Source organism: Leuresthes tenuis, unplaced genomic scaffold (genome assembly GCF_036924035.1).
Source record: "Leuresthes tenuis unplaced genomic scaffold, fLeuTen1.0.hap1 SCAF_21, whole genome shotgun sequence".
In the NCBI taxonomy this organism is placed as follows: Eukaryota; Metazoa; Chordata; class Actinopteri; order Atheriniformes; family Atherinopsidae; genus Leuresthes; species Leuresthes tenuis.
In genome coordinates this window covers 1,039,372-1,057,903 of record NW_027325375.1, presented here as the reverse complement: position 1 = coordinate 1,057,903, position 18,532 = coordinate 1,039,372, and the positions used below count along the sequence as shown (strand labels likewise).

Below are 18,532 nucleotides of genomic sequence, written 5' to 3'. Positions count from 1 at the left end.
CACATGGAACAGAGCAAATAAAACCTCCAGCTTGGACAAAATGTCCTGAAGCATCAAGGAAGGTGAGAACACAAGTAAATGTATCAGGAAGGTGTCACTAATACTGCGTTCAGTGAGTAGAGATTAAAAGGCTGGTTGAAGGATAACTGTGAGATAAGAGGCTGCCAACAGGATGTGTCTGCAGTGAAGGTCGGTTTCTGTCACGTTTATTACCAGAGAACGTAATAAACTGGAAACAAGTGAGGACAGGGCCTGAATGTTCCAGGAGAGCGGCGTTTCTTTCACATTACATGTGACATACGGTCTAATAAAGCATTATCATGCAGACGGTGTCTCTCCTTCATCCACTCAATTACTTCAAAAAGTCCAATAAATCTTTATTTCACTTTTGTTCAGTCACACAAACATTTTTTAGACTTTACACGAGTTAAAAAAGTACTTTTTACTATGACGATTCAGCCATTCATAAAACTCTTCTACATATCTGTCCTGACAAAAACACTCGAGTCAGTCAGTTTAAACTCGATCCGAGTTCCTTCCTGTTCGTTTTGCAGCCTTTTTTTTCCTCTTGTGCAACTTAAATAGGCCCAAAACCACAAATCCATGGAAATCTGTCTCACTTGAGAGAGAATAACAATCTAAATCACTGTTTTCTACGTTGATCTGAACTCACAGCAGACCTGGCTCAACTAGCATTTGAAGATAATTTACATTTAAATAGCTTAAGTGTAATATGAAGTCTTTAAAGACTAAGAAAAATAAGAATATGTGAAGATATGACCCCAGAAGTAAAGAACCATTGAGATAGTCTTGAGTCAGGCTGTGTCTTAGCAAAATGTGCATAATTGGGTTTAGAGGCATTCAGGGACAAATCTGTTAAAAACACTCGAATCACTGGAATGGAAACATTTTACAGGCAAAAATTAGGTAACAGAGAGACAACATTTCACCACAGAAACATTAGACCGAACACACATCTTTGGGGATTTAATTGCTTTGCTACATTCCCCAAACTTCTTCTCTCACAACTTAATTCTGAAGTCGGCGTTTTTTTCCCCTCCTCTTCCCCAACTTTAACTTTAACTTGGACACAAAACGTGCAACTTTACAACTGAGAATTTCTTTATCGCTTTAACTGGAAAACGCACAAGGTACATTTATGGTCTTATCAGAACAGCTGATTGCTCATTGCTATGAAGACGTTGTGCTTTGAGAAAATACACTGAGCCCTACTGTTAATACAGGTTACACCACCCGACCGGGAAATAAGGAGGAAGACAAGTAGGAAATGAGCTAAAAGGTTTGAAAATCTACTTTTTCAGTTAAAATTATACATTTTTTTTAATTACCATTCCAGTAATCATGCTAATTACACACACACACTCATACAAAAAGACCAGAAACACACGGAAACCACTCAGATTCTCCCATAAACTGACGGTTTTAGATAAGAAATTTGGAAGGAAAAAGGTTTTGTTTTACTTCATGAACCATCTGATAAATCCTAAAAAAGTTGCTCAGCCGCTGGTTAAACATGTGGTGTGCAGCGCCGCCGCTGCTATGCCTCCATGTGTGTGTTTGGGTGCGTGTCGCCTCTTTGCAGGACAGATATCTATGTGCCTACACACAGATCGGGGCTGATGCAGCTGCTCTCGGATGCAGCCTCTCAGAAGGAAAAGAAAGAGAGAGACGGGCTGCTCGGTTGGTAACTCTGTTCTCTGGTCGCCTCGCACTTCGGTCCACAGGGTTAGGCTCTACGTCCCGCCGTTGTACGAGTAGTCCGCCTTGTTGTGCATCACCAGCTTATTGTCCACGAAGTAGAAGCTGTCAGACTGCGTCTCGTACGGGTTTTGGATCATCTCTCTGACTGTGGGCGGAGACAGAAACATCTGTTAGGTCCCAGCAGAGTCCATCCGACCTGCTCACCAGATGATTTTAGGGATTAAAAGAGGAAAAGTAATCACCTCTTTTGAATGTGCGTTTCTCTGGCACTGAAAGCTACAAAGGAATATCTCAACAAGCCTCGGTTACAAGCACTTTGACAGCTTTAAGTGAATAAAAGCAGAAAGCAATCACCAGCAAAACTGCAACAACCACCGGCTCTTAATGCAATGATAACAACAGCAGACTGAAAAGAAATCAAATATCTCAGAATTATTAAGTCAATTAGCAACTTTGGGTGCAGAAAGAACATCCCAGCAGTAAAGAAAGGGATTAGTTTATCACTCTGTGGCAGACTGTGAGGGCAAAGGTTCAAGAATAATGCTTCTGAGAGGTCAGCAGCTGTTTGGCACTGCTAAAAAATAGGCAAAAAAACTGCACAGACCATAAAAATGGAGCTTTTTTAGAGGTCAACAAGACCAGCAAAGCACTGTATAGATGGAGAGAATGAGCTCATTTCATTATTACCAGTAAATATCATCTGGGTTTTCAGGTCGTGGCTAAATAAAAACACTAGATCCAAATCTGGATGCAGCTTTATGTCAAAATAATCACATCAAAGGTTCTTTTTGTGAACATTCAGTTCAATTTTTCAGATTTCAGCGCATTTCAAAGTAGTTTGGGGCTCAGTATCTTGGGATATTTCGGCGTAAAGACCAGTAAAGTAGAGGATAGAACCCTCCAAATGAGCTAAAACACAAAAAACACATTCATCCGAAGGATGGAGCCGAATAAGTGAGGCACAACTGGACTCTTCCTCCATCGCCCCCTTGAAGCTGAATGCAGGTATGAAGGAAACGCCTTCACTGACTCTCACTGATGTCCCTCTCAGGCTGAACTGTGAGCACCGCTGACTCTGGTATCTGGCTCCATCATCAGGTCAAAACCAGATTCAGCCAGCTACGTTTAAACAGCTTCATGGCTAATGATAACAGACGTTAAATTGCTTGCTTTGCATCAGAGCCTTTGCACGGTTAGCTTAGCATACTGATGTAGCTTCTGCAAGGAAATGTGTTTTAAAGGCTCGTCACATAGCATTGGATTGGATTGGATTGTCTACACACCTTTATTTAACACCTTCATGGCTAATGATAACAGATAAAAACTGTTAAAAACACGTAAAATTGCTTGCTTTGCATCAGAACCTTTGCACGGTTAGCTTAGCATACTGATGTAGCTTCTGCAAGGAAATGTGTTTTAAAGGCTCGTCACATAGCAGATTGGATTGTCTACACATGGCTAACACCTTTATTCAACACCTTCATGGCTAATGATAACAGATAAAAACTGTTAAAAACACGTAAAATTGCTTGCTTTGCATCAGAGCCTTTGCACGGTTAGCTTAGCATACTGATGTAGCTTCAGAGAGTTGCTTGGATAGCTGGAGGCAGTAAATCCTACAAGGAAATGTGTTTTAAAGGCTCGACACATAGCAGATTGGATTGGATTGGATTGTCTACACACGGCTAACACCTTTATTCAACACCTTCATGGCTAACGGTAACAGATAAAAACTGTTAAAAACACGTAAAATTGCTTGCTTTGCATCAGAACCTTTGCACGGTTAGCTTAGCATACTGATGTAGCTTCTGCAAGGAAATGTGTTTTAAAGGCTCGTCCCATAGCATCGGATTGGATTGGATTGTCTACACATGGCTAACACCTTTATTCAACACCTTCATGGCTAATGATAACAGACGTAAAATTGCTTGCTTTGCATCAGAGCCTTTGCATGGTTAGCTTAGCATACTGATGTAGCTTCTGCAAGGAAATATGTTTTAAAGGCTCGTCACATAGCATTGGATTGGATTGGATTGTCTACACACCTTTATTTAACACCTTCATGGCTAATGATAACAGATAAAAACTGTTAAAAACACGTAAAATTGCTTGCTTTGCATCAGAACCTTTGCACGGTTAGCTTAGCATACTGATGTAGCTTCAGAGAGTTGCTTGGATAGCTGGAGGCAGTAAATCCTGCAGGGAAATGTGTTTTAAAGGCTCGTCACATAGCATCGGATTGGATTGGATTGTCTACACACGGCTAACACCTTTATTCAACACCTTCATGGCTAATGATAACAGATAAAAACTGTTAAAAACACGTAAAATTGCTTGCTTTGCATCAGAGCCTTTGCACGGTTAGCTTAGCATACTGATGTAGCTTCAGAGAGTTGCTTGGATAGCTGGAGGCAGTAAATCCTGCAAGGAAATGTGTTTTAAAGGCAGATTGGATCGTCTACACGCCGCTTTACGCAGAAAGCACATAAAGCGGCGTGTGTCTGACAGAGTTTGTGCACGTGGTCGTGTGCAGACTTACTAATGTCCTCCGACAGAGGCGGGAACTCATAGATGTGCTCACAGGTGTTCTTGCTGCTGGGCATGCAGAAGCCAAACTCAAAGTCGAAACTCTTCAGCAACTTCTCCCTGAAATAATGTCTCTCGATCATCCTGAAGTTCTCAATCGGCTTATCTCCGACTGTGAACTCAACCCTGGATGGAGGAGGGTGGACAGAGAGAGAAAAGCACGTCAGAACAGCAACTGCAGCCCGTAAAAATAGAGCCTGATGCACAGTCTCACTTACGTGGCTCCAACCTGCCGCAGGCGGAGGAACGCCGGGGTGAACTGGTAACGGACAAACCGGCCGGCGTTCGGGTCGATGTCCCTCTTTTCTCCTGCTTTATCTAAGGCCAACACCACTTTTATTAAATAAATGCTTTCAGACTCCTGAGTCTGCTGATGGCTCCTCACCGGCTGACAGAAACTGCATCAACCAACTGAGAAAAGCAGCATCAGGGGAATATCTACAATAAGGGATGTGTTATAACTAAGTTTACTGCAAGGAAACCTTCTCTTTTACAGGATGTTCATCAGAATTTATATTAGAAACATTCAGTTAATCCATGTCGGTGATGAAAATATATAATAAAAAATATGAATAAATAGACAGCTGGAAGGATATGAATGCTTTCTTTAAAATATATTCTACAAAAATAAACATGTCTTATCATTTCCAATCGATCTGCTATGATTATTCTTTGGTATTTTCTGCCTTTGGCAGCATCAGGGGAATATCTACAATAAGGGATGTGTTATAACTAAGTTTACTGCAAGGAAACCTTCTCATTTACAGGATGTTCATCAGAATTTATATTAGAAACATTCAGTTAAACCATGTCGGTGATGAAAATATATAATAAAAATATAATAAAAAATATGAATAAACAGACAGCTGGAAGGATATAAATGTTTTCTTAAAATATATTCTACAAAAATAAACATGTCTTATCATTTCCAATCGATCTGCTATGATTATTCTTTGGTATTTTCTGCCTTTGGCAGCATCAGCTCACTGATATTTGCTGAAGTTTCTGTGCAACAGCCATGATTTGGGTCACATCTCTCTGCTTTCACGAGGATACAGCGTGGAAAGCACTTATTGAGCTCCACAGGATGGTCAGAGACTTGCCTGCAGACGGAGGCTTGGTGATTTCGAACAGAACCGTGGCCGTCTCCATGTCTCTGATCTTGAACCTGGTGAAGTCGATGTTGTAAATGTTCTGGTCCGGGCCGCACAGATAATCTAAGAGGATGAGGAGGCTCAGATTAGGCAATATATGATAATAATGACAATAATAATGACGTAAGAGTTGGATTAAACACACCAAAGGCAAAGATCTCTCTCTGTCTCACAGAGGCTCTTAGGTTTTTGTAGCTTCTCTTGTCACTTCCTGTTTTATTTTGAAATTAACAACTCCTCTTGTTTCAGATAACTTGCCCTTCCTCCCGTGTCTCATTGTCTTCCCTGATTCCCAAAGTGTTTCCCCCTGTTCCCCTTGGTTCCTCAGGTGTATTTAGTCTGTGTTTCCCTCGTCTCGTTGCCAGTGTGTTGAATTGTCTTTCGAGCTTTCGTCCTCCAGCCTCCAAAGTGACCAAAGCCTCAGTATCCTAAGTGTTTATTAATGATTTCCTCCTTGAGAGTGATTTTCTGTTGTAAGTTTTGCCATAGATTTATTCCGTAGTATCTCCGGTAGAGAAGAGTCTTTGACTTATAATTATAACTTTCATAGCAGCTCCATTAGAAGGAGCCTCCTTTTATTTATTGGTTCGTTAAATTTCTACAGAGCCTCCGACGGTTCGGATAAGTTTATTTGTAAGATTTATATAACCTTTTATTTTTTCCTCCTAGCGTGGAGAGAACTTTCTTTTGATAAGTTTTATAGTCTCATTCTCCTCCCCAATAGGTATAGAGAAGAGTTAGGAGTTTATCATCAAGTGACTATCATTATATAAATAAAATCTGATTATTGATTCTACCCTGGATCTGAGTCCACTGCTTCCACGGATCGAGACACTTTCTGGGACACCGAGAAGCTCCAAGGCTCTCTGTCTCACAGAGGCTCTTAGGTTTTTGTAGCTTCTCTTGTCACTTCCTGTTTTATTTTGAAATTACATCTCAACCACAGCTGGAAAAAGTCACAGCTGGAAATGACTTTTTGGGGATTTTCGTCCAGACTTTTACTGAAGAAATGTGCAAAGTGAGTTATTTCAACATGCTTTTAATAAAACTACGTTTCTACATCAACAGAAAACTCTTGTTGTGTCTATAACTGAAAGGATGCTTGATGAGATTGGACTGAAGACAAGTTTCGGTCCAATCTGTTGGTTTCCTTAGCTCGGATATTATTTTTGAATTGGCTCCATATGAATTAATTGGATTATGATTACAATGAATTGAATTCCAATTGGCTTGAATTGGACTTTATTATTTAAGTGCCTTGAGATGACAATTGTTGTAATCTGGCGCTTTATAAATAAAACTGAATTGAATTGAATGTAATAATGCTGCAGCACAATGTCGGGCTCAGCTTAAGAGTGAAAAAAGAAGAAGAAAACTGCTGCAGGAAGTTGTTTTCTCTTAAAAAGCTCGATCTGAACAGGAGTAACGAGGGATTTCACTAACCCACGAACACGAGTGGACGAAGAAAGGTGCTGGAATAATATCAGGAGAAACAATCTGACAAAACAGTGGACCATCTTCAGTTTGAGCCAACAGACAGAACACCAACCCATAAGCAGCCAGTAAGAAAAGAGAAGGGGGTTATTTTTATTCCCCTAATCCTTCCTGCCCTTACCAGGCAGTGTCACTGCTTATTAGAGTTCCCCAGCAGAGCAGACACTTCCTGCTTCCTCCCTGATCCCACACTGCCGCTCAGATCTGTGCTCGTAGAGATGCTGCCGCCCCCCCGCCTCATTTAGGATTATTTCAGGGGATCCTGCTCATTCGGTCGGTTTTTACTTTCTGTTGAGGAACAAATGGCACGACTGCTGTGTCAGCATCTGCCTGCTAAAAGAACCAGAGGAGGAAATGGAGTCTGGGGGGTGATTTAATCACTAATGATGGCAGCTCTGACCGGCCACCAGCTGCTCTGAACTCAAACCCGTTATCCCAGTCTCACAAACCTCAACTGTTAATAATGTTCATACAACAGGAAAAAATCCTCCTCGGTGTTTCATCAGGGAGCATCAGGGAAATGTTCTGCTGGAAACTGCAGGCACATGACGGCCAAACGACGCTCTCCTCAGCAGATTCATAACAGTTTTACTTAACTGTGCAGCTGTTCGGTCATAGAATTACAGTTTTATTCAACCTCAGGGTTCTAATTACTGTGTTTTTGTTGCACAAAGTAGTTTTTCCTCTCGGCTCCTAAAGCTAACATCAGCGGACTGCTCTAATGAAGCGGCAGAGCGGCAGGAGCCGGCCGACTGGGGCTGATAAAACCAACAAAGTGAAGAAACACACATGCACCGGAGAGCAAAGATTGCTATATAATATGTTTGCTAATGAGATCCTTAGTTTAAAGTGAGACTGAGAACCAATCAGGATGAAAGTGTTACTAAGCTGTCCAGCCTTGGCAGATCATTCCAGCATGTTATCCATCATGTTTATGGATGAAAAGTCCCTGAAGACACACCACCCCCCCCAGGTCCCTGCAAGCTGTCAGCTCCATTAGCTGCACGAGCTGAAGGGTCTTGATGGAAGTGATGTGACTTTTGCTCCTCTCTCAGCCGAGCTCGGCTCTTCTGAACACATCACCAGAATATTCTCACAGAACCTGAAACTAACAGAGAAAACCCCCCCGAAGCAGGGCTGTGATTTGAGCTGGTTGTGCCACCACAGCTCTTCTTTTCCTAACCTTGTGCTAATAGTCATCTTTGAGGCTCCTAATGAAATCCCACGAGGACAACGAGGTTGAATTAGAGATTTGTTGTGTGTCCCAGTGGCTGCTTTTGTGTAATGACACCTGAAGGGTCTTTAATAAAGCCCACAGTCTGCTACCTTTGAGCTCCCCTTACTCATCTTTCAGAGGGAAAACTGCAGCTGAAAACCAGAGAAGCTCTCCTGCTGTGACAGTAAACAGCCACTGAAGGGCGTGCAGGCCGGATCAAGTTCAAGTGTCTTGTCATTGTAGCGGAAATAAGGAAGAAGAAAAGTCGGCTGAGTAGGAAATGAGCTAAAAGGTTTGAATTATGGAACATAAGCCAAGCATTTAAGAGTTGAAGCTCATCTGAAAATCACAGCTTTTCTACTCTAGACGCTTCAGATCTTTTGCTGTGCATGTCCCAGTTTGGTTAATCATGTTTTCATGTTATGTTCTAGTCATGTTTTTCCTCTGTTCAGTTCACTCTAGTCACCTGGTTAATTGTTCACTCCCTCCACAGTATTTAGCTTCCTGGTTTCCTTTCAGTCACGGCAGAATCCTCACTATCCCTCCATGCTTTGCACCAAGATAAGTCTGGGTTTCCTGCCTCATAGCCTCGTTTATATGATCATAGCCACAGTTTGTTACCATAGTCTTTGTATTTCATGGTTCTGATTTTGTTCCACAGTTAAGTGTTTTTGATCCGGCTTTTGTTCATGCTCCCTGTCTTGTTTGTGGAATAAACCTTGTTTTTTTGGAACTAAAAGAGCTGCATCTGGGTCCTCCCTCCCCATCACCTGCTGGAATGGAGTGGACCTGCTGATTTAAAGCAGTAATGGGTGAGATGTTTCATGATTCCTGGGATACAGAAACAGTTTGTGTTATGATTTAAAAATAATCACTTCTCCAACAGCAACAAAAAGCCAGCAGATTGAATTCCTCCAGGTTTCCCATCATAGGAAACAAGCTTCTGTGAGATTGTGTTGCGACTTCATGGCGTCCTGTGGCTGTGCAACAAGCCAAGTATCAATAGATAAATTGGTTAATGTCGCAAAAAGTTTAAGTTCCACAATAAAGGTTAAAAAATCTGAACAAATCCCATGTTTTCCTTGCTTTGCTCCCCATACAGATGCAGCATATGATTAGATTTGCTGGCATCTTAATACATTTTCCACTAATTAAGAGGGCAAAGGGGAGGCTGATCAGCTAATCCATGGATTTGTAGTCCAATACAACTGTCTGCACTTTTCCACCTGCCTCTCACCCCCAGATGGTTAGGCTTCAGAGTTAAAAGTGCACGGTTAGACCTGCATGCTGCATGTTCAGAAAGCTGCAAACGAGCCACATGCTTATAAACTGTACTATTCACAGGTTTCTGCCATGTTACAGGGGCAGAAAACGATGCCTCACCTCTTATTCTGTTTATCTTACAGCACTATGACGCACAAATGCACCTGTTTGCCTGCTTTCTGGCGTGACCGGTGCGCCGTAAACTGCTACATCTTCATTCATTTGCTCTATAGTTTCAGATTAATGGGTCTGAAACAGCTGGAACCAGTTTGGAGAGCAAGAGGAATCAGTGAATCATGTAACCAGTCTCCCACTAGGGAGAATAGGGCTGGATTCAGCATGCTTTTCACTCTTTTCTGTTATCAGCTGATCTCCTGCCTGTACCTTCACTGCAGGTGTTGAAATCAGCAGTTTAGAGTCACTGTAGATCAGGTGATCCACAGTCCAGCACGGACACCACAATGTGACCTAAATTCAACCAAAATACTCGGCTCTGAACATTTTTTGAGCAGCTCAGCCAGTTTATGCTAGGGTCCAGACCCGAGGAACCTTCCAGCATCAGGGTTTAAGATCACTGGCACACGAAACCATATTAAAGGCTTATAAACACAACCTGCCTGCTGGCAGAAATATCAGCTGACACTGTTAATGGGATCTAGTTCAATGTGTCCCACTTCAGCTGCAGACTGGTGGCTTCAGTTTGCATGTACTGGCCTTTTTTCATCTCTGTAAATATCCTTTATCATTTTAATAAAGGTATTTTTAATGTAGCTGTGTGATGTAAGAGAGTATAACATGGAAGTGAATGCACTTCTCTGTAAGTTTAAGGCTTTTCTCTCTCGTTTTTTATTCAACATTTCAAATAAAAGTAGAAAAAGGACAAGTTTAAATCAAAGTTAGATAAAATAAACTATTTAACAGTAATAAACTGCAGTTAAATTCACTTAGAGCCTATGTAAGGGTACCCTACACATGGCTGTCTTCAGTTCAGACCTTTTCCTCATCTTTTCAGAGAAGGTCTCCTTTCCTGACACCCGAACGCACCCTCTGACCTGCACGCCTGGTCCACTTATGCTCTGTCGATTAGATTTAAACTGATGCAGCACTCAGCCTGAGGACCAGGGGTTCTTACTGCACTCAGGCTTCAGAGCTATGGCCTCAAAGAACTGACATAAACATTCATCTATTAAAAAACTTTGGAATTCTACAGCCCAAATAAAGTCTCCTGTACAGTTGTACAGTCATGTGACAGAGAAATGTGGCTCTCTAACAACAGATCATTGACATCAAGTGGCCCTGCAGCAACCAGATGTTCCTGAGCAACAGGGTGATCCTAACAAACAGCTGTTGTGTGCACAGGTTTGACTTGTTCTGAGCTAAATGTGGCACAAGCTGCTGAACTGCAACAGCATGCATTCACTTACCGGCACACCCTACTGGGTGTTATGCTAGGTTTAGAAAAAGTGAACTAGCTGCACGGTCAGTTATCTCTTGTCTTTCATTTACATGCTTTGAGTCTGTTTCCATGAAAAGAAAGCACTCCCTGAGCTTCTTTTCACAGAAAGAGACCACAGAATCACATCGAACATGAAGTGTCTGTGTCTAAAACTGTCTTCCATCATCTGAGACCACTCAAAGGACTTTACAATAAAAATGATAGGGAGAACAAACCACTTAGATGGGAGAAGGAAGGCACTTACGCAGCTCACGTGCACTAATCCGGTTTAGTTTCTCATATGAAGGCAAATCGAACTAATCACTAGAGAGAGTGGGGGGGCATTGGGAGAGACGCAGTGGGGACATCGCTGGGTGAAACTGCAGCAAAGCGATGAATATCTCAAGTATTTTCTAACATGTGGTAAAATGTGCCGAATCACAAGAGGAAGAGTCTCAAAATGCCATGTCATCATTCTGTAATTAGCCAGAAAAAAGTTTACAAAAAGCATAAAACAGTAAATCTGCATAAACTGCCTGAACATTTCATTAGAAGGTCAATGTTAGCATTTAGCAATTTAGCTCAATGCTAAACGCATTAGCTAAATGCGCATTAGCTCAATGCTAAACGCATTAGCTAAATGCGCATTAGCTCAATGCTAAACGCATTAGCTAAATTAGCTCAATGCTAACATTTCAGGCTAAGACGTTTCGGTAAAATTCTGTTTGAAGGACAGATGAGTTTGAATACTTCACTATGTCATTTTTATTCATAATGTCATCAAATATGTTTGCACACCAGTAACTATTTACTATATTACTGTTTTTTTGTGAAAACACAAGCATCCAGTTAACAGGCTAACTGAGTTTCAGGTTACTCAGCTCAGCCCAGAGTCACAGTGAGGTGATGAAAGGACTGCTTTAAAATGAAAGGTAGAAGGAAAGGCACCTGCTGCTCAGTGAGCCTCCAACAGGGCGGCTGCTTAAAGACTGATCTACAAACACCTCCAAGCATCAGAATGTCACGTCTCAGTGATCTCTTTGAAAGGCGTCTTTGTTTTTCTTTTTTATCCTAGAGTGAGCATAGATGATATCTGTGTCAGCACTTCCCTAATTTTATAGCCCATCTATGCTGGCCTTGTTTCATCAGCTGCTCCATCATAACGATATATGGTGCAGATCAGTTGCATCAGATCAGCACACTGCTAAATTAGTGCCGGCCTAAGTGGGTTATTCAAAGATCCTCTAAATTCTAACCAAGCTCCTGGTTAGAATTTCCTGCAAAGACCTGCAGATTCTCTGAAAATAAAATAAAAAAGTATGAAAAAAGGGCCGTAGTTTTGCTACACAGGTGACTTTGCTCTGACTAAAGTCTTTTTTCCTTGTTCAATCACTTCCTGTGGCCACATTTCTTATTGATTTGTGTTTGTTCAGGTCCAGCCGTGTCGTCCAGTATCTCAAACACAGCCAGCTCTCTTCTCTCCACAGATCAAGGGAGCAAACTTGATTATAAAAAGACTTAATATCTTTTAATTGTACGTTATTAACCAGCAGACGGAGAGGAGCAACTGAGCAAGGACCATTTATCCGGTCTGAACGTTATTTCCCTTATTTCTAATGTTAATCACCTTCTCCACTAATCGTTTGATCAAAATAAATGTCGATAATCACTACATTCTCAGACAAAAACATATAGTAAGTATGTGTGTTTGAGAAACTGAGACTATCAATCAGCCGTTAAGTAGTACAGCTCAAGTTTTTCTCACATTATCGATCACATGATCGCGCTACGTTAGCATTTCTGAGCACAACATAAGCGCAAACTAAGAAAAGAAAGTGTTTCTACATGCATTTGCACTGTGACTCCTTCTGTGGTTACCCAGAGGAAGAGGCAAATGCATAAAGAGAAGATGAGGAACTTTGGTAGAGGTTATAACTGCTGATAAAGCTAAATGATGGCTGCTTACACCAATCCATAATAGGAAGTAGCTCCCAACAAGGATTGCTGTTTGCTTTGCACGAGTGTAATCATGCGTGTGACAGTGAGGGTGTTGGCAATAAAAAGCTGTGTCAATGTGACCGGAAACCACCAATACCAGAGTGCTAATAGAACGAGATGCTCTGTGCAGTCAGAAAGATGAAGTGAAAGACACAGTAACACAAAACCAGAGGAAACTAGCTTATATCAGGGTGTGTTGCCCAACAAGCAAGTTTAAAATGAGCATTTGTTCTCCTCTGGTTCTGGGAAACTGTGAGAAATATAGTTGATTTCATTTTATAGACCAAAAATTAACGGTTAAATCAATGTCAGATTAACCAACAATAAAAACAGTCACTATATGCAGCCTTAGAAGAAAATATTGTCTCAGAAATCTATTTATGGAGCTGTTTGTTGAGCATAAATGCCAAAAACGTACTGCGTCCACCTCCTGAAATGTCAGCAATTGCAGATTCTCTCTTTTGTGCATCATAAATTGAAGACAGGATGAAGACAAGATAAGATGAGTAAACATAGAGTTACATAGAGTCTGAGTGCTTTTTCACATTTAATGATACAAAAAACTTTTCCCCTATTATTGGTACATAAAACGGCTTAATAAGATATTAGGAAAATATGCAAAATCATTGATGAATGCTGCGATATTTAAAGCAACCTGAGCTTGTTTCAGTCAAAGTAAAAGTTTCTTTGCAACATAAACACCGTGCACGTTGATATCTGAAGTAAAAGACCAAAACCTGTATTCAAATATCAAGAAAAACATGACAAAAAAGGCAAAAAAAGGCAAAAAATCCTCTCCTATAGGAAGCAAAAGCCAGAAAAGGTTCCTTTGAGCTGTCATTTTATCACTGAACAAAACAAAATACTCCCAAATATTTGGGAATAAAAAAAAAGTGCAATCCCAGGGGAGCTTTATTGCTGCTCCGAGGCGCCGCAGTGATGCAACAGATTAAGTTTAGGATTAAGTTAAGTACATCTGGATCAAATCCGTCAGCTCATTTGATCCAGATGTCAAATCTTTATCAGTTCAAGTAACCTGGATTAATTGGGAATAATTGGCAGGAGCCTGCTTCAAAGTGACCTTTCTGAGAGTTTCTGAGAAGATTCCTCCTCTGATTCTGTGACTCAGCGCTGCTGTCAGGCCTGTCTGACTTGTGTCGAGCGCCTTCAGTTTTGCATCACGCCTCTTAGAGAGGGAATCAATTCCAGCCACTTGAGAATCTGAGGCAGCAAAAAAACAACAGAGGGGCTTCTGTGGCGTCTCAGAGGAGAGTTCGGGTTGCTTCCTGCTTCGTTTGACAGCCGATAACGTGTTAAACGAGTGTTAAGTGTCCAATTCTGTCCATCGGGGGACAGTTAAACAGGGGAGGAAAGCAGGGAGAGACAGGAAGTGTGTGGGAGAGCAGAGACGCACGATCTGCTGGCTGTAACCAAGGGGGAGATGCTCCACGTTGCCGTGGTGATTCAAGCGTGTATCCACGTTGCCGTGGTGATTCACACGTGCCTCCTCCTGCCTTCAGCGACAGGAAAGACAGGAAAGTGAGACTTTGCAGGACCATAATAGGTCCAGAGTGGAGGACGGAACCATTTTGATGTTCATGATCAACATCAAACTTCAAAGTACGGCAAAGTGCGGCCTCCCCTCCGGCTTCTGATGAATTTACACAAGCTCCCAGACTTTTGGATGGCTGTGACTGAAAGCCAGCTGAGCCAAAGGATGTTCCCAAAGCTGCGTAAGCTGTGATTATGCCGGAGTGAGGAGTCATCATAACTTCACCTTCCTCTATTCTCTCCCAAGAAAGATAAATAAGATTAAAAAGAAGGATTAGATAGTGGAAAATATGTAAAAATGTGGCTTCAATTAGCTAAAAAAACAGGTGCAGGACAAAAAAACGAACTTAACTCATCATTCTTTTCTAAATCAGCTCATTCAGATGTGTTTGAACCTTTTAAAATACCTGCAAACAAACCCAGCAGCATCTTATTACATCCCTGCACCGTAACCTGTTGTGTAAGCGGCCTTTAAATAGTCAAACGTCCTTTGGCCACCTGTTGGCTAACTTTGATGGAGGTGTACGTCAAAGCTTTCTGGAGATTTGGAGGTGTGACATAATACTAATTTAAAAAGAAAGCAAGTAGATTCTTCATTGTGAAGCTTAAAAGTGCCCAAAAAGACATAAAGTGTGCATAAAGCTGAGAGACAGAATGCCTCCTTAACTACTGATGATAATAATGAAATCTGTCAGTAAAACACATCAAATGATCCTGCAGTGAGGAGGAGGTTTGATCCCTGCTGAAAATGCTCGTGCAACAATTGATTTTCACGTGTAATTTGGGGACTAATGCCTGGCTCCATCAGCTGCCCAGCCTGGTGATTCAAACCCTGGTCCCCAGTCACCCACCTCCCCGCTCAGGCTCCACGTGTCAAAGGGCAAACCCATCACAGATGCCAACAGAGAGGCTTTATGCACATTTGCTGAGACGTTAAAAGCAGGATCAATATTCGAAGCATTACTCAACGGGGCCTGCAGATAACATAAAATGACGCGATGCGTGACTCACGCGGGAGCATTTGCGCACCTTTGTGCTCCTTTCTCACGCACCAGCGGCGGTGAACTTACTCTCTGTGATCTTCTGCAAGCCCAAAACATCCTCCGGAGTGATCGCCGTGCTCGCTACCAGGTCCTCCTCCATGGTGACCGGGACCCCCACCTCGGCTGAGTTGCAGCCTTTCTTCACTTTCATCGTCTGCTTCGGGCTGCCGCTCCCGGTGCTGTCCGTGCCGCTGTCGCTGCCTCCGGCGTCTCTGGCTGGATTACTGCCGGCAGGCTGCTTAACGCTTGATGGGTCCTGGCTGTTGCCTCTGCTGGTACAAGAATAGCTCATTCTCCACTCCTCCTCCCCCTCTCCAAACCGAGGGCTTCCAAGATACAAAACAGTTGCCTCCCTCCCTCCCTCCCTCGCCAAAGGATGCAGAGTTGCTGTCTGTTATCCGGTGCTTAATTCAAATCCGCTTCGTCTCTCTGATCCAGCAGCCTGGTCGCATGCAAACGGCCGCGGAGGTTACCCAGAGGGCTGGAGGCAGAGAGCGGACTTCGGGCTCTTTCGCAGCCGCTTTCCTGCGCAGCTGCTCCGTGTCGACCGTGTGAAGTGAAACTGGACGTGTGAGGAAAACAATGTGCCGGGTTTGAAATGGAAAGAGAGGCGGCAGATGGCCGCTGAGGAGGGGGAAGAGGCTCAGCCGGCGTTTCTGCGCACTGTCTGCGCTCCAAGCAGGCGACGCGCGCAGCAACAACCACAACAAACAGCTGCCTGAACACGCCTGACGCTGGCAGTGCGTGCACACGAAAAAGCACAGAAAGGAACAGTCGTCACGCCTGGAAGGGCTGTGCGTTAACGTGCACGCAAAGCACGCCGCGTTACAAACAAGCAGCACATTCAACCCCACCGTGGAGGTCAAGAGTTCAGCTTATCTGCTCTCCCTAAATGCCAGTTTCCCATAAAAAGACGTCATTTTTCAAATATCTCTACGAGCTCCATCGTGTTTTACATCAATTATGCGAGAAATGCGAATTAAATGTGCACTTTTCAGTGTTCTGCATTAATTTAACAGTCTCGATTTAATATTCTGGACTGGAACTACTTCCTAAACCAAATGTTGAGGAAATTAAACTTTAATTAAACTTTAACTTTGAAATTGCTCCATGGAGCTACATCACAACAGCCAAGAATGCCAGAAAACTATAAGGATAATCCAGTAAATTCTCTCTCTCTCCATCATCATTCATCTCTAATTAATCCTAAACCTTCAGACTGGAAACTTTTGAGCCTTAAAATATATTTTCTCTTTGGTACCAAAGTATTTACTCTGAGCAGTTTTCATTTGACTGTTATCCTGTAGGTTCAGTGCAATATTTTCACACAATTTCTGGCACATTTTGCGTGTTATTTGCATGCATTTGGACTTTTAGGTGTGTCTTTGAATGCAAAGTGTCATCTTTTTAACCTACAATGACATGCAAAGAACCCAAAATGCACAGTAATGCATTTCATGAGATTGTTCAGGGTATCTAAGGTGGTATAAAACGAATCTATGCAAGAGGATTTTAGGTGTTTGCTCAGTTTTATTCAAAACTATTCAAAATATTCATTTCCCAAAACTGTATTTTTTCAATAATTTAATTAATTTATTTAAAACAGTGTCTGTTTATACATGTTAAAAGTCAATTACATTACATAAAACCTGTAATAGCACCGTGGCTGTGATAAAAAATCATGTGCAAAGATAAATCTGTAAATCTTATTTGTGTCTTATGTATCTTATTTGATTGGCCAACCTGCAAATTCAGCCCAAAATGCGGGACATTTGTGGCCAAATGTCAGAAAAAATCTCTCAAAATTAGGCTCAAAGTCGCTGGATACGATTAACACTATTAAAACATTTATTTCTTGCAAGAAAGAGACGAGTCGGCAGAACCTGTCAGGAAGCTGCTCAGAGCTGTCTGCTAACTAAATGGTGCTAATGCTATTTATATTGTTTATGCTCTCTGGCCACACAATGTTATGGGAAAAGGCATTAATATGCATTTAATGTTATGGGAAGACGAGTTCAGGCAGTCAAAAACACTTTTGCTTGATACATAGAGTTATGAGAACCAAAAGACAGGAGGAGCCCCCCCCCCCATCACAGAAACTCTTATTCTTGCAGCTTTTCTCATAGTATAACTCTAACATTTCCCTGTTTATGCTAAGAGGAAAAAGGGAAAAACTCTGCATCTTGAACAATTAACATTGAATCATTTTAAATCATTAACATTGAATATTTTCCACTGTTGGCAGTGGAAGAAGAAGAAGAAGAAGAAGAACATCCGTGTAACATAACAGTAAATGTGGATCTAATCATTTGTCTTCAGCTTCTAAAAACTGTAACGTTTCACATGTAGAAGGACGGAGGAAAGTTAACGCCTCCGTAAACTCGCTCTCCTTCCGTTTTATGAGGCCAAATCACGGCTAACAGCGAGCGTTTGAGCGTGCATCTCTGTATGGAATGAGTGAACACGGCTGTACAATTTATGAACTTTTGTTGTTAAACTGCAAAGTATCGTATCGACATAGCTGCAACACGTTCTGTCATGAGATCTGTCACGGTTTTAGGCGGCAGGACCCAGGAGCAGGACTCAGGAGCAGGACTCAGGACGCAGGAGCAGGACCCAGGAGCAGGACCCAGGAGAAGGACCCAGGAGCAGGACTCAGGAGCAGGACTCAGGACGCAGGAGCAGGACCCAGGAGCAGGACCCAGGAGAAGGACCCAGGAGCAGGACTCAGGAGCAGGACCCAGGAGCAGGACTCAGGAGCAGGACTCAGGAGCAGGACTCAGGAGCAGGACTCAGGAGCAGGACTCAGGAGCAGGACTCAGGAGCAGGACGCAGGAGCAGGACTCAGGAGCAGGACCCAGGAGCAGGACTCAGGAGCCAGGAGCAGGACCCAGGAACAGGACTCAGGAGCAGGACCCAGGAACAGGACCCAGGAGCAGGACTCAGGAGCAGGACCCAGGAGCAGGACTCAGGACGCAGGAGCAGGAGCAGGACCCAGGAGCAGGACCCAGGAGCAGGACCCAGGAGCAGGACCCAGGAGCAGGACCCAGGAGCAGGACTCAGGAGCAGG

General features: G+C 42.6%; 1 protein-coding gene across 1 annotated transcript; it reads right to left on the bottom strand.

Annotated features, from left to right (window-relative positions):
* Window positions 1–422: 422 nt before the first annotated feature.
* unc119a2 (unc-119 lipid binding chaperone a2) lies at window positions 423–16,168 on the bottom strand. Its single transcript, XM_072375480.1, has 5 exons — window positions 15,490–16,168; window positions 5,412–5,525; window positions 4,527–4,626; window positions 4,262–4,434; window positions 423–1,867 (listed from the first exon to the last, which is right to left on the bottom strand). The coding sequence occupies exons 1-5, from the start codon at window positions 15,752–15,754 to the stop codon at window positions 1,755–1,757; spliced, it is 765 nt and encodes a 254-aa protein (XP_072231581.1). The 5' UTR covers window positions 15,755–16,168; the 3' UTR covers window positions 423–1,754.
* Window positions 16,169–18,532: the final 2,364 nt, after the last annotated feature.

Bases quoted from the DNA above. Each gene is read 5' to 3' on its own strand.
- unc119a2 (XM_072375480.1), bottom strand. From the start codon at position 15,754: ATGAGCTATTCTTGTACCAGCAGAGGCAACAGCCAGGACCCATCAAGC. The intron at 5,526-15,489 runs GTAAGTTCACCG...TCATCCTCTTAG, and splicing joins CTTGCAGAAGATCACAGAGA to ATTATCTGTGCGGCCCGGAC. The intron at 4,435-4,526 runs GTAAGTGAGACT...TCCTCCATCCAG, and splicing joins CTGCGGCAGGTTGGAGCCAC to GGTTGAGTTCACAGTCGGAG.